At 36.2% G+C, this 12452-nt stretch overlaps 1 protein-coding gene across 4 annotated transcripts in view; it reads left to right on the top strand.

Annotated features, from left to right (window-relative positions):
* Positions 1–12452, top strand: part of Znf407 (zinc finger protein 407) — a 447403-nt gene that overhangs the window by 259727 nt on the left and 175224 nt on the right. For all 4 annotated transcript variants that reach the window (XM_074069625.1, XM_074069626.1, XM_074069624.1 and 1 more), the window contains 2 exons: positions 8213–8379; positions 12242–12325. In XM_074069625.1, the coding sequence (XP_073925726.1) occupies positions 8213–8379; positions 12242–12325 (251 nt within the window). The remainder of the gene's footprint in view (positions 1–8212; positions 8380–12241; positions 12326–12452) is intronic.

Raw genomic sequence — 12452 nt, 5'->3', positions numbered from 1 at the left:
ACTAACACGGCCAAATGTAAAACATAAATGTTAAAATAGATTTCAACATAAATCTCAGATGAGGGCTTTGTTATGATAGGTTTCCTAATTGACATATACATCTTTCTGGGTTGTGTGCATATATACTCTGACTGTGGACACCCGTGAAGGAAAAAGGCACATTTAGTTTTTTGCGAAGTTACCAAATAATTGTGAAAAGCCAGATCACAAGATGATTTTAATCTTTGACCATCACACAGCTTTATTTCTTTGTCTGTGTAGCATGTTCCCCACCCCAGTTATGTTAGTGGCTCACTCCCCACACATGGCCACCTCACCTCTTCCTAGCCCTGACCCTAAGCTGATCATTGGTGCTGTTTTCATTATGGAAGTTGTTTTGTCCTTGCAGACTTATCTGAAGCTGCACCTTATCCATGAAGGACTTTTCAACTATTTTTCTCTGTATCTGCTGGTACTTTTCCTGGGCATCTTTTGAAGCTCTTTTCAAAGTCTCTCATATTATGCCTATTTTGTGTTCTAGTCATTTCACTTGTATTAGTGCTAATCATTGGGTCATGGGCTCCTTTTGGAAGGAATATGTGTCTATTTATAGTTCTGTCCTTTGCATCTACTGTTGTTAGTCACACAGAAAGTCCCCATGCATACTCTTTTATTGATTGATTGATTGATATAAAAATAGCAGAAAGATCATAATTTAAATATTGTTACGAATGTGTTGTAAACATCCAAATCAGATTTGGAGTGAAGGTGTACGTAGGTATTGGAGTACATTTTGTCATTTCAGTTCAAATTATGTATGTCTGTAAGAACAGTGACTTAAAAGAAATGCTCTTTATACTTTTTTTAACCATTAATCTTAGCCCCTTAGTTATAACTACTGTTTTAGCCTTCCTTACATAAGCTTAGTGTTTTTGCACCTACCCTAATACCATAAAATTTCGTTTAGTTCTGATTAGAGAACCATAGCAATTTAATGCATATCCTACGTTCTTGGTACCATTAGTTACAGTTGTTTCCACTTCCCAACTTTCCAGCCTGTGGTACAAGAAACCGTCAGTTTTGAAAAGGGCAGGGCAGCCTATGACTGGAATGTGTCTTACATGCAGTAGGATTCCTTCCACCTGTTTTCCTCACCCTGGCATTTTAAAGCTCTGTATGAAGCAGGAACTATTTTCGGACTAAACCAACTTGTCAGGTCTGGAGAAGAGGCTCAGTAGACCTTTGTCAAGTAGCATTTTTACCCTGTGTTGATCAGAGTGTTCAGCAGAGGTCGGTGCAGTTGGTTGGGTATGACTGTCACCTAAGCCAATGATTGGCAAACTACTAATCTCATGTCATATCAGACTCACTTCCTATTTCTGTAAATAAAGTTTTATTGAACACAGCCACACTACTTTGTTTACCTACTGTCTTCTGCCTTTGTGCTGTTTCAGCAGAGTTATGCTTCAAAGATCTTTTGGTCCCAAAGTTAAAAACATTTTACATCTGGTCCTTCACATAGGCAGATTCCTAACCCCTGACCTTAGATGTTTGCCTGCTTGCTAAGTCTTGAAGACAGACCACGTGGTATAGTGGGATAAATCCTAACTAAACTTAAATGATGTTTTTGATTTGAACAGTTTATGGTCTCTTTGACAGAGGAAAATTTCATAGGAACAGAGTTCGAAAGATGAATTCAGTTCATTTATAGCACACCAGTTGTGATCGTTGAATGTTTTTGTGTAGAATGAATCATTTTCTTGATTCATTGTAGCCTGGGGTCAATATTTTGCTGAATATTCCTCCCAGAATGTTTTTTTAACAAAAAGCTTTCCAAACCTTGAGTTGAATTTAAAGGGACAGAAAGATTATTTCGCAGTTTTCAAAACCTGAATGATGTATGTTTAAAATTTACAGTGTTTGGCATGAATGAGGTTAAATTTCTTTTCCAACTAGTTAATGAGGATCTACTCTGTTAATTAGGCTAATTACCACCTGTTCTAGGCAAAAAATGTGCTCAAGACTCTTGGCTTAAGTAGCTGGTTCCCTTGTGAACTGTGTAGAAGCCCTCAAAGGAGGTTTTTCAGCTCTCTTCTGGAAGCCACAATGGAGTCTTCAGAACTGATTTTAGTTAAGTAACCCTCTAATCTTGTATTTTTTGTGACATAAGTTGTGCTCATGTTTTTATGTCACCTCATATAGGTAACTCTCAAAATCTAGCCCAATTTAAATAATGTAAGTGTTAGTATTTTCATAGTACACTTTTGGTTCCAAGCCTTAACTTCATTCACTGAGGCCTTTGTATACACGTAGCCTCATATATTTCCATGGAGATGGTCAACAGTGACCATGAATGTCTCAGTATGGTTATTGTAAATTAGCTATCACTGTGTTTTGTTCATTCTAGATTGAATAAATTTAAACTTTATATTGTACTTCAAAGCTTCATAGAAAACAGATGAACCTGATTACTGTAGAATAACATTGAGATAGTTAGAATGGTTTTAGTGTCTGCTTCACATGAAATTGTACTTCATATCTAAAAGCAATATCGTATAGTTTTACTCGGGTGTTGCCTGGGCCTAGGCTATTATGAGTGTCTCAGGATTATGGTGTTTAATAGGCTGAGATCTATTATTGTGGCCGAATACCTTGAGCTTCTGCAGTACGCTTTATTACACTTTGTAGTACAGTCTCAGTAAATAGCGCTCTTGCAATTTAAATGAGCACTGCTGCTCCTCTTCCATGGTTGTCTTTCTGTCTCTTCATGTGGTTCTCTGTTCAAGAAAGTGATCACCTCTCCATTCTGTTTGCTGCTTTGCAGAAATTTATATGGTAACCCTCCTGGGCAAAGACCACATGATTTTCATTTCATCTATTAGTGTATCATTATATAATTGTTATATTATAATCATTAAAAAAGAAGCTTTTACTCTAAAGAAACTGTGTACTGGTAGTATTTTGAGTAACTTAGAAGTTGTTGAAACATTTGTTAGAACATTGGTCTGTATTGCCAGTAGTCGTATAAACCTTGCATTGTTATTACAGTGCTATATTCTGTTTTTCCACAAAGAACATCAGTACCTGTCAATTTTCAAATGTCAGTTTTGTTTTATAATAATTTTCAATCAGCCAATACCTCCATGTCACAGTTTCAAAAGATAATTTACTGCTTAACTTTTTTTTTTCCAACCTAGACTTACTAAGCATAGAGAGGGCTCCTTTTATTTATTTCTGATTGCTTAGGAAGGAAAAAACTGTTGTTTCTCAGGCTCTAGAGTCTTACTGCTTAACTTTTTATCACTTTGACAAAATTTATTAAAGTCTTATCTGCAGCATGCCCAGTCTTGCTATTTTGGTGTGCTTTTTGTAGACATGTGGTTAAGTGATTTATTTGTTTGGCAAGATGGCTGCAAGGTATCTTGTAGAGGAGATAAGAAATACTATTTGATTATTTAACTAAAGTACTTATTTTGAATTATGAACATTTCAAACAGAAATGCAGTCATATTTGCTTCTAATTCCTTTCATTTCAAAAACAATAGAGTTCCATTTGTACTTGACAACGTACCAACATTTGCTTCCTTGTACCTCTCACCTCAGAAGTAAACAGTGTCAAATTATGATGTTATGCATGTTTTTGGATGTGAACCTCATTTATATTTAATATTGGGTATTTTCCTAAATTTTACACAAATTATGTAGTCCTGCACCTAACTTGTTCTTTTCATGCAGGCACAATTCTGCGAATTTTGAAGCCATGCTAACAAATATAATTCTTAATTTATTCTTTTTTCATATCATGTGGTTTTCCCTTTTATGACTAAACCCCTATTTACCTAACCCTCACAGTAAAGTTGCTTACTCTTTAGTGGAGGAAGTTATTTTTATACATCTGTAAATGTGCAGGAGTTTCTCAGTGGAATATATACCTAGACTGGTCTTTTCAGAGGGAAAGGTAGGGATAGCACATTCTCCACTTTAAAGCACTGCAGAAGCAGTTCTATTCCAGAATCTCCCTGAACTGAACACATGAGAAACAACATAAAAATGTTCTGTCACACCTCTTCATAAAACTAACGTAACAAGAATAGGTTTCCCAGAAGACTTTGATCTTTACATATGAAATCTGTGAATTACACATTAACTTTCTAGTAAATAGAATAATTAGGAATTTAAATTTTTTAAATAATATTGAAAATATAATCTGAAAGCGATTAATACAAAATTTCCTTTTAGGGTGCTTTCTCATAAAATGGAAAGATAATTTAGACATGTAACCCAAAATACAAACTATTTTCATAGAACTTTTCAGTGATCTAGCAATTCAAAAGCTGGCATATGCTCAGAGACTTTCTCTAATACCAAAAATCTACAAAGACAGTGATCATATAAATGAGTTTCCTCCTATTTCTTTAGCTTAACTTTGTAGATGATGTCTGGTAACACCCAGCTGAGAAGTTCTGGTTTTTGTTTATACAGTTGACAATGAACATATTTAATAGTCTCTCTTCAGATTTTAAGGTACATGGGATTAGATTTTAATCTTTGTTTTATTTTTTCAAATCATGTAACGAGATTTTCAGAAAACATCGGTTGGCTCATGCTAACCTTGCCTTGCACTCTGCTCCTCAATAGTAGGCAAGTTCCTGAGCCATTCCCCAAATTTGGCTGACATGGTAACAAAATATAGCACACATGTATATGAAGTTTCTTGACTCACATATATAGTAGATATATATCACTATATATACATATTCCTAGTGAACCTCAGGAAAGGTAAGGTGAAAGTTACTCTTTATTTTAAATCTGATGGCACTATTTGACATTTTGCACTTTTTAGTTAACACTATAAAGGACCTATAAAGAAGCTAGTATACCTGAGCATTGCCTGTGGCACTGAAGCCCAGATCTTCTCAAAGATGCCCATCTGCTGAACACATTTGTCATGCCTTTATGGGGCCAGTCATTCCATTTACAAAAGTTATAAACACTTCAGAGTTTTAAAATTGTTTTTAAATGTTTAGAATCCCAAAGTGATGTGGAACAAATACAGAAAAGATAGCTGATATATGTGAATATAAATCTGGGTAGTAGATACCCCCTCTTTTCTGAGTGTTTTACATAGGCCCCATTTTGTGACTAGCCCAATGCAAGGAAGCCCATTTGTTTCATGACCACCTATTGCATGATGTTCACATCCTATTTTTTTATCCTAAGAGATTAAGGGAAAGAATGAAACACTTTGTCGCAGTTCAGTTCGCCAGTTGGTCTAGAATTATTCATAGAAGCCCACTGAGTTCCAGGCCCTTTTCTGGCTATAATGATGGGGGAACCAAATGCCCCATTCTCTTGTGTGTTTGTTTTGTTCACCATTTTGGGTTTTAATTTGTATGTGATTGCCAGTTTCCTTGTACATTCTTCAACTGACATCCTATAAATCTTTTCACTAGCAAATTTTTGTGACACACACCTCTTTTTAGTATATTGTAATTTTAGTTAAGTATGTAATTTCTTACTGAAGCCCATCATGAGGGGATAGGAAACATTCATGACCTCTAATCTCACCTGCTCTAAGCCATCGGCCCTACATGATGGGCTGCCTCCACTGGTTGGGAGTCACCATCGGGAGGCCTGTACCACCTTTGCTTCTCAGCTCAGGGGCTCTCTTCTGTTCTCCTGGTCCCTGGCATCCTCCCTGCTGGCTCTGCATTTCCGTTTGTCACCTATTACTTTCTGAGTTAAATGCCACCTCTGGGAAGCCTCTACCATGGCCTGTTACTGCTCTTCTTTTAAATTTGTGGTTTTATTTGAGGGTTTTTTTTTTTCCCCCATTGTGGCTTTGAGTTGATTTTTTGTGAATGGTATCTCTACCTTAGCAGCCTGTGAGTTCCAGAAAAGCCAAGTGTGACTTTTTCTCCAAAACAGTGTTCTTGGAGTAATGTACAGACAGGTCTTCCTAAAGTTCATATAGAATACATACTTTGCCCTTATGTGTTGGGTCTGCATGGTAGAGCAGCACTGCATATTTCAGCATACATCTCTCCTGGTTATGCTTCCTAAGGGCTTATGAAGGCCCCCAGCAAGAGCCAGTGTCCCTTGAGAGGTGACAAAGTCCTCACTAACTTGTTGTGTGAAGGCCAATAAGTTAGAAGATTTGAGTCTCAGAATTTGTGTCATGTCAGGAGACAGTCCACTACTGAGTAGGTCTTAATCTTTATAAGGACAGTTCACATTGGTAAAATATACAGTACTTGTCAAAGTATTGGTGGTTAAACTTATTTATTTTCATAAAGCAGATTGTAAAATGTGAGGTTTTCTGTAAGTCGGTGGTGGTCTCATTTCCTTTCTTATCTGGCTTTTGTCATTTCACAACAGGCACTGAGATTTAGTTTAATATTTTTATTACATATGAATAATAGAGAACATGTATTGAGGTTTCATAGATGTTATTTTGTTAAATGTACATCATGGTAGATTTAAAAATGAGAAATTTAGTTTGTTATTCATAAAGTTGTAATAAAGTCTGGAAAAACTATTTGTTAAGGATAGCATCTACTTAACCTGCTTATTTATTTCTTGTAGAAGAAGGTTAGATCCACAATAAATACATGAAGAAATAAGTAGATAAGGGAATTTATCTTGGAAATAAGATCCCTGTCATGGTTTTGAAATGTTAAATGCATGAAGAACCATCAAAGAGATATACGGATATGATATTTTTTTACAGTGCATTTCAAAGTATTTAGTTATGTTTGTCATTCTCTCATACAGTAAGCAATGATCAAATGATGCAGTAATTTCAAAGTCAGTGTGCTCTAATGGTTGTAAATATAGTATCTCCCCACATATATTATAGAGAAAACTAAATTGCCAATTTGCTATTATTGCAGCTTAAGATATGTTATGACATTTTTTAAACATTCAGGAATTTTTACTTCTCTTACATTTAAGATCTAACTTTATAAACATTTGTAACAAAATAAGAGATTTTTACAAAAAACAATTCATAATTTGATTCATAGGAATTTATGCAACTCAGACTGATTAATTTGTTAGTGTGTCCACATGTACTCCAGATGCTAATTACTTACATCTGCCCTACTGAAGCTGTGGAGAATTAGTAGAAATCATGGTTAAAGGCATTATGTACAAGTATATACTCTTTCTTTAGCTGCTTTTTGATAACACAGTTTCAAATACAGTTATTAAAACCCTGTGCTTTTTATTATATTAGCTGTCTAAAACTATAGCCCAGTTTACAGTAGTCAACCTGTACTGCCATGGTGTCTCTGTCATGTATAATGTTTACCAACTTATTAAACTATTATAATTTTGATTATTAGATTTTAATTTGCTTTTATTTAACTGTTCATTATCCTAAATGAATGAGCTAGACACTAGTATTCACAGACACTGCTTTAAACTCAGTTGTGTTAGAAATGAAAATTTGGGAGATGCTTTCATGAACGCAATGAATGCAATGATCAATCAGAGGAAGTGTTAGTGGTTGTGCTTATGGATGCTTCATATGCCCTTCATTTTTTAGGGTATTAAAATACTGTAAATTGAATTGGGATCCTGAAATATTTCCTTACAGAAGATCTGATTTGTTATTTTCGGTATATATATTTTTTCGTTCAGGAAATAACTTTGCTTTTTGTCAAAGACTCATTTTATAAAAATCTGTAGTTATAATCTGTATTAATTTTTATTAATGGAAACTTTTTATGTGCCCCTGCTAATCCAGAGGGACCTCCAGTTAGGATGCACTTTGGGGCCCTCTTCTCCCTGAGAGCACGGTTCATGGGCGTCTTTCAGGATCAGTGTGGTTCCAGTGGCCCAGCTGCTGCCTGGCAGACAGCAGGGCTTGTCTGAGTGGTCGAGTATGGATAGCATTTCATTTAGCCTTTGCTCTGACAGCCCATGCCCTGGATAAGTGGTGTAGGCCTGAACAGGTGAAATCTATTCTCACTTTTGCCTCAGGGGTGACTGGACTGTAACAGAATTTTTCAAACCCGTTGGGCCCAACCGCAAAGCAGAGAATAAATGGCTGAAGTGCCAGACCTCGACAGAAAAATCAATGCCTGGTTATACAGACATGACAGACCCGGCCTGCAGCCCTCCTCACAGAGGCTGTGTGCGCCACACTTCAGTACCACACGCTCTGTCTGGGGCCTTGGATATGACCGTGCACATGGAGTTCACGTTGTTCTCTCACCCCCTCATGCAGGAAATTCACATGCCACTTATGTGACAGAAGCTTCACCGAGAAGTGGGCCCTGAACAACCACATGAAACTCCACACGGGAGAAAAGCCCTTCAAGTGCTCCTGGCCCACGTGCCACTACTCATTCCTCACAGCCTCCGCAATGAAAGACCACTACAGGACGCACACAGGTGCGCATGCCCCCCAGTCCCGGGGCCTGGACAGGAGGAGTACGGGTGGGCTCATTATGGAACCAATGGAAATGATACCTATTTGCAGAATTGAAGATTCTGTTAATTAAGCTGGGTGTGGTGGTACATGCATGTAATCTCAGAAGGAAGAGGTAGGATCATAGTAAGTTGGAGGCCAGCCAGGGTACATAGCAAGGTCAAGGTGAGCCTGAGCTACTTAGCAAGATCCTGTCTCAAAAAGACCTAAGGGCAGGGGTTGTAGATAAGTAGCAGAGCACTTCCTACCATGCACAAGTTTCTGGGTTGATCCCCAGCACTGGAAAAGAAAAAAAAAGACTAACAACCTAAGAGATTATGGCAATTATATGCGAAGAGGTATGATTTCATTGCTTTTCAGTGATGCTCAAAGCAGCTTTAATGTAGTATGCTAATGTGTTAGTGTGTGTGCACTTGTCTAAACAGAATATTTTCATATTTGGAAGCCACATCACTTTAGATGTGATCTCCCTCAAAGATCAGTTGAAATGTGAAGTTTTCAAAGAAAACTGTCTTGTATTTTGTTAGTGATGTGAGCTAAGTACCATTAATATTTTTTGAACATAGTGAATCTTGCCTATTTTTGGTACCATTTAAAAATTATGAAATTTAATATCTCTCTTCAGTGGAGAATACTGTCAGACCTAAGTGTTTTTGGTAATTAATAAGTTGAGACTAATCTGAATTGAGCTACTTTGATTTTTCAGGAAAGCATCTATTAAAAAAGTCCACATTCACATAAATTTTACATGTAAACATTAAAAAGACTGTGAAATGTAAACTAAATAATAGAGCAGTGTTGAGAGTCCATTTGTGTTGGGCGTGGTATGCTGATCCTCAGTTTGGGATATATATATATATATATATATCCCACTGAAACACTGTTGTCATATGCTGTGTTTATGATTTGTTTTGCATTTTCCAGGACAGTAGCCCAAAACTTCCTCACAAGCTTGTGTTTTGTACTTCTTTCTTCATGTTGCTGAGACACTTAGTATTGTTGTGCTCTTCTTTCTTTTTATCCCTCTCAGAATGTATTTGTCTCAGGGAAAAAATAACAAGTTTTAATCAGCATTCCAGAGTATGCTTTTGATTGCCAAGAATCTTATATTATTGTTAGAAATTATAGGTTAAAAGTTCTTCTGAAGCAGTTTGTGGGAAGCCTAGGCCTCCTTAGCTTCCTTGACAAGGGTGTTGACGATTTAAGGTCTCCAGCCTGCCCTGAGAGATCACTTATATCGAACAGCAGATGAAAAGCCAGTGCAGATGTAATTTATCGTCGGCGTTTCCTTCTAAAGAATAATTGTGGAGACTTGGCTGGATCAATAATATGGATTTTTGTTGTTAGGTCTTGTAGTCTGCACCATAATGAGAGATAGGGGACAGTGGCTGTTTTCTAATAGAAAATAAAGGATTGGTTTCCATGTCTTTCTACATTTGAATGCAAAATGGCACATTTGAAACTAATTCAAATTGTTACAAAAAAAAGTCTCTCATTAAATCTCTTCCCTCATATAAATATGGCATGCTAAGTGAGCCCCTTCTATATTGAGTGAGAGATTGCATTTATATTTTTCTTAAATTTTTTCCTCAAAAAATACTCTTTTGACCACTGTTCAACCCTAAACCCTATACCCTCAAAAGAGAAAAATAAAAAAGCTAGTTGAAAATTGAATTTAGACAGAAAAACAAATCAAGTTACCACGGTAAACATGACATATAATACATTGGAGACTGACATCCTAAATAAAATCCTACACATCAAAAAATCAAGGTCACTAGTTATCTAAAACCAAATTACCTGAATAATGAATAATTTTGTCTTGGTGTATGTATATACCTTAAAATAGTGAAGGTAATAGAACTTAGTGAATGTAGCATTCATACATACATTTGTGCACATACATGTATCACTACATGTAGACAATATAAATCCAGTGAAGGTTTTTCTGTGCTTGTTGATACTTTTAATTTGTAAAAAAAATATAGGTCATAGAGGAGTTCATAAATGGCAGAGGGAAGACTTTCCTGAATGCAAGTACTACAGGAATGCTCCCTCCTTGTTTGAAATTTTGAAAGATGGATGCTAGTGCACCTACATTTCCTCTTCTTCCTCCTGTGGGATGCATGTATGTGTATGCTTGTGCATTTGTACAGACAGATGCATTCCCACACACGCACACCTTATGTGCTCTTTGTGCGTGTTTAAAAATGTATGTGTCTCTGCCAGTATGCACAAAAGAGCCCACAAAACTGTGAATAAATTGCAGGGACGATCCTGCTTCAGCATAGAATAGTGTGTTAACATTAAGGTGCAAACTGTATTGGGGATAAAGAAAAAGTCTCCTTCAGTGTCATTTTATTAACGATACAACTATTTAGAAAAGATTTCTGATTGAAATTGATTAAGTAACTAAATGAATGGTTAAAATTAAACTTTTTTCTTTATAGCCTATCTACTGTATTCTTTCTATATCATAATAATGATACCAAGGCATGAGCTTAACCTCAGAGTAGGAAAGTGGGGTCAAACAGTATTAATCTCACCTTATGTTTAATAATACCATTGGCAAGTATGATTAAACACGTTTTGGTTAAGTGGTTTCTGTTAATGAGTGTTTATTTAAGTTAGAAAAGCCAGTGATACTCTAAGTCATGGGAATACTCCTTTTTAGTTACCAGAGTTAGTTTTCCTCACTATGTTTATTATATATTCTACCTTTTAAAAGGCAATTATAATTTACAAAAATGCTGCAGTGACATTTCTGTTATTATGTACTAAAATGCTTGAACAAAGCAGGCTGATGTGGCAAAACCCTGGAAAGACTTGTTGCATTAAATGTCCAAGTGAGTAAAAGTGGATAAAGATATATACAGATGATTTATTTTTCTTTCTGAGGAAGTATTTTATAATTTCACTGAATCCCTCCAAGGTTAGCATTTTTATTCTGTTTTGCCCTTCTTTGTGAGTCTTAAGGGATGAACTGCCTAGCTGGCCAGCACTTATTGCCTACATATGCTACAGTAGAGAGATATATTGCATTTATAAACTGTAGGGAAGATGTTAGCTTGTGTAAAAATGCTTTAAAAACGAGCATTTGCATGCTTAGCTTTGCCTAATCCGTCTCTTAATTATTGCAGAGGTTTCTAAGCCAGAGCTATCATTAAAGATAAATGCAGAGTTATTGTGAGTTTCTTTACCAATCCCTGGTAACTTTCCATGAAGGTTTGAGAAGTATAAACAGCATTGAATTGCTCTTGGTACCGAGTAATATAAATTTCTTTGTTACTTGGGATCCTCAGTATATTCAAGGAAACTATTTATACCATTAAGTATTAAGTGATTAAAAGAAGACCCAAATAAGATCAGGTAAAACCAATCCAGTATTCTTAAGTTGTTAGAAAATTCAATATATTTTATTTAAACAGAATCATATATACTGTATATTAGCTATGCCAAGCAATCTTTACTCAGCTCAGAAAGGCCAGATGTATGGGAATTGTAAAAAATTGGGATATGCATAAAAACTGTTCGAGTGCATAAAGCAGCCCCATCTGGAAGACATCTACCAGAAATGAAGTTGTACAAAACCATTCCATTGATAATAAAGCTAATTTTTATGGGTCTGACAAGTATGTAATTATGTTCAGTGGTGCTTTTCAGATTTTATCACAGTCAATAAACCTCAGTGGTAATTTCATTCCCATTTGACATATTTACATGGAAACATTTGATTGGAGGAATTAGTAACCCTGAAAGCCTTGATAGATATGTTTTAATGATCTGTGACCTCCACAGTCCCTCATCTGTTTATTGTTGCAACAGGCGAGAAGTCGTTTCTTTGTGACCTCTGTGGCTTTGCTGGTGGGACCCGGCACGCCCTCACCAAACACCGCAGGCAGCACACAGGTCAGTACCGAATCTGTACCCAGCCATTCTCTGCAGAAACCAGCTACCACTCTTGGCCTCATTGATTACTTTTCTGTTTATTTTAAACCTTACATTATTCAAATAGAAATTTCTGTATTCCCTGAAG

The sequence above is a fragment of the Castor canadensis genome, chromosome 4 (assembly GCF_047511655.1).
Source record: "Castor canadensis chromosome 4, mCasCan1.hap1v2, whole genome shotgun sequence".
Classification (NCBI taxonomy): domain Eukaryota; kingdom Metazoa; phylum Chordata; class Mammalia; order Rodentia; family Castoridae; genus Castor; species Castor canadensis.
This window is presented reverse-complemented; position numbering and strand designations above follow the sequence as displayed.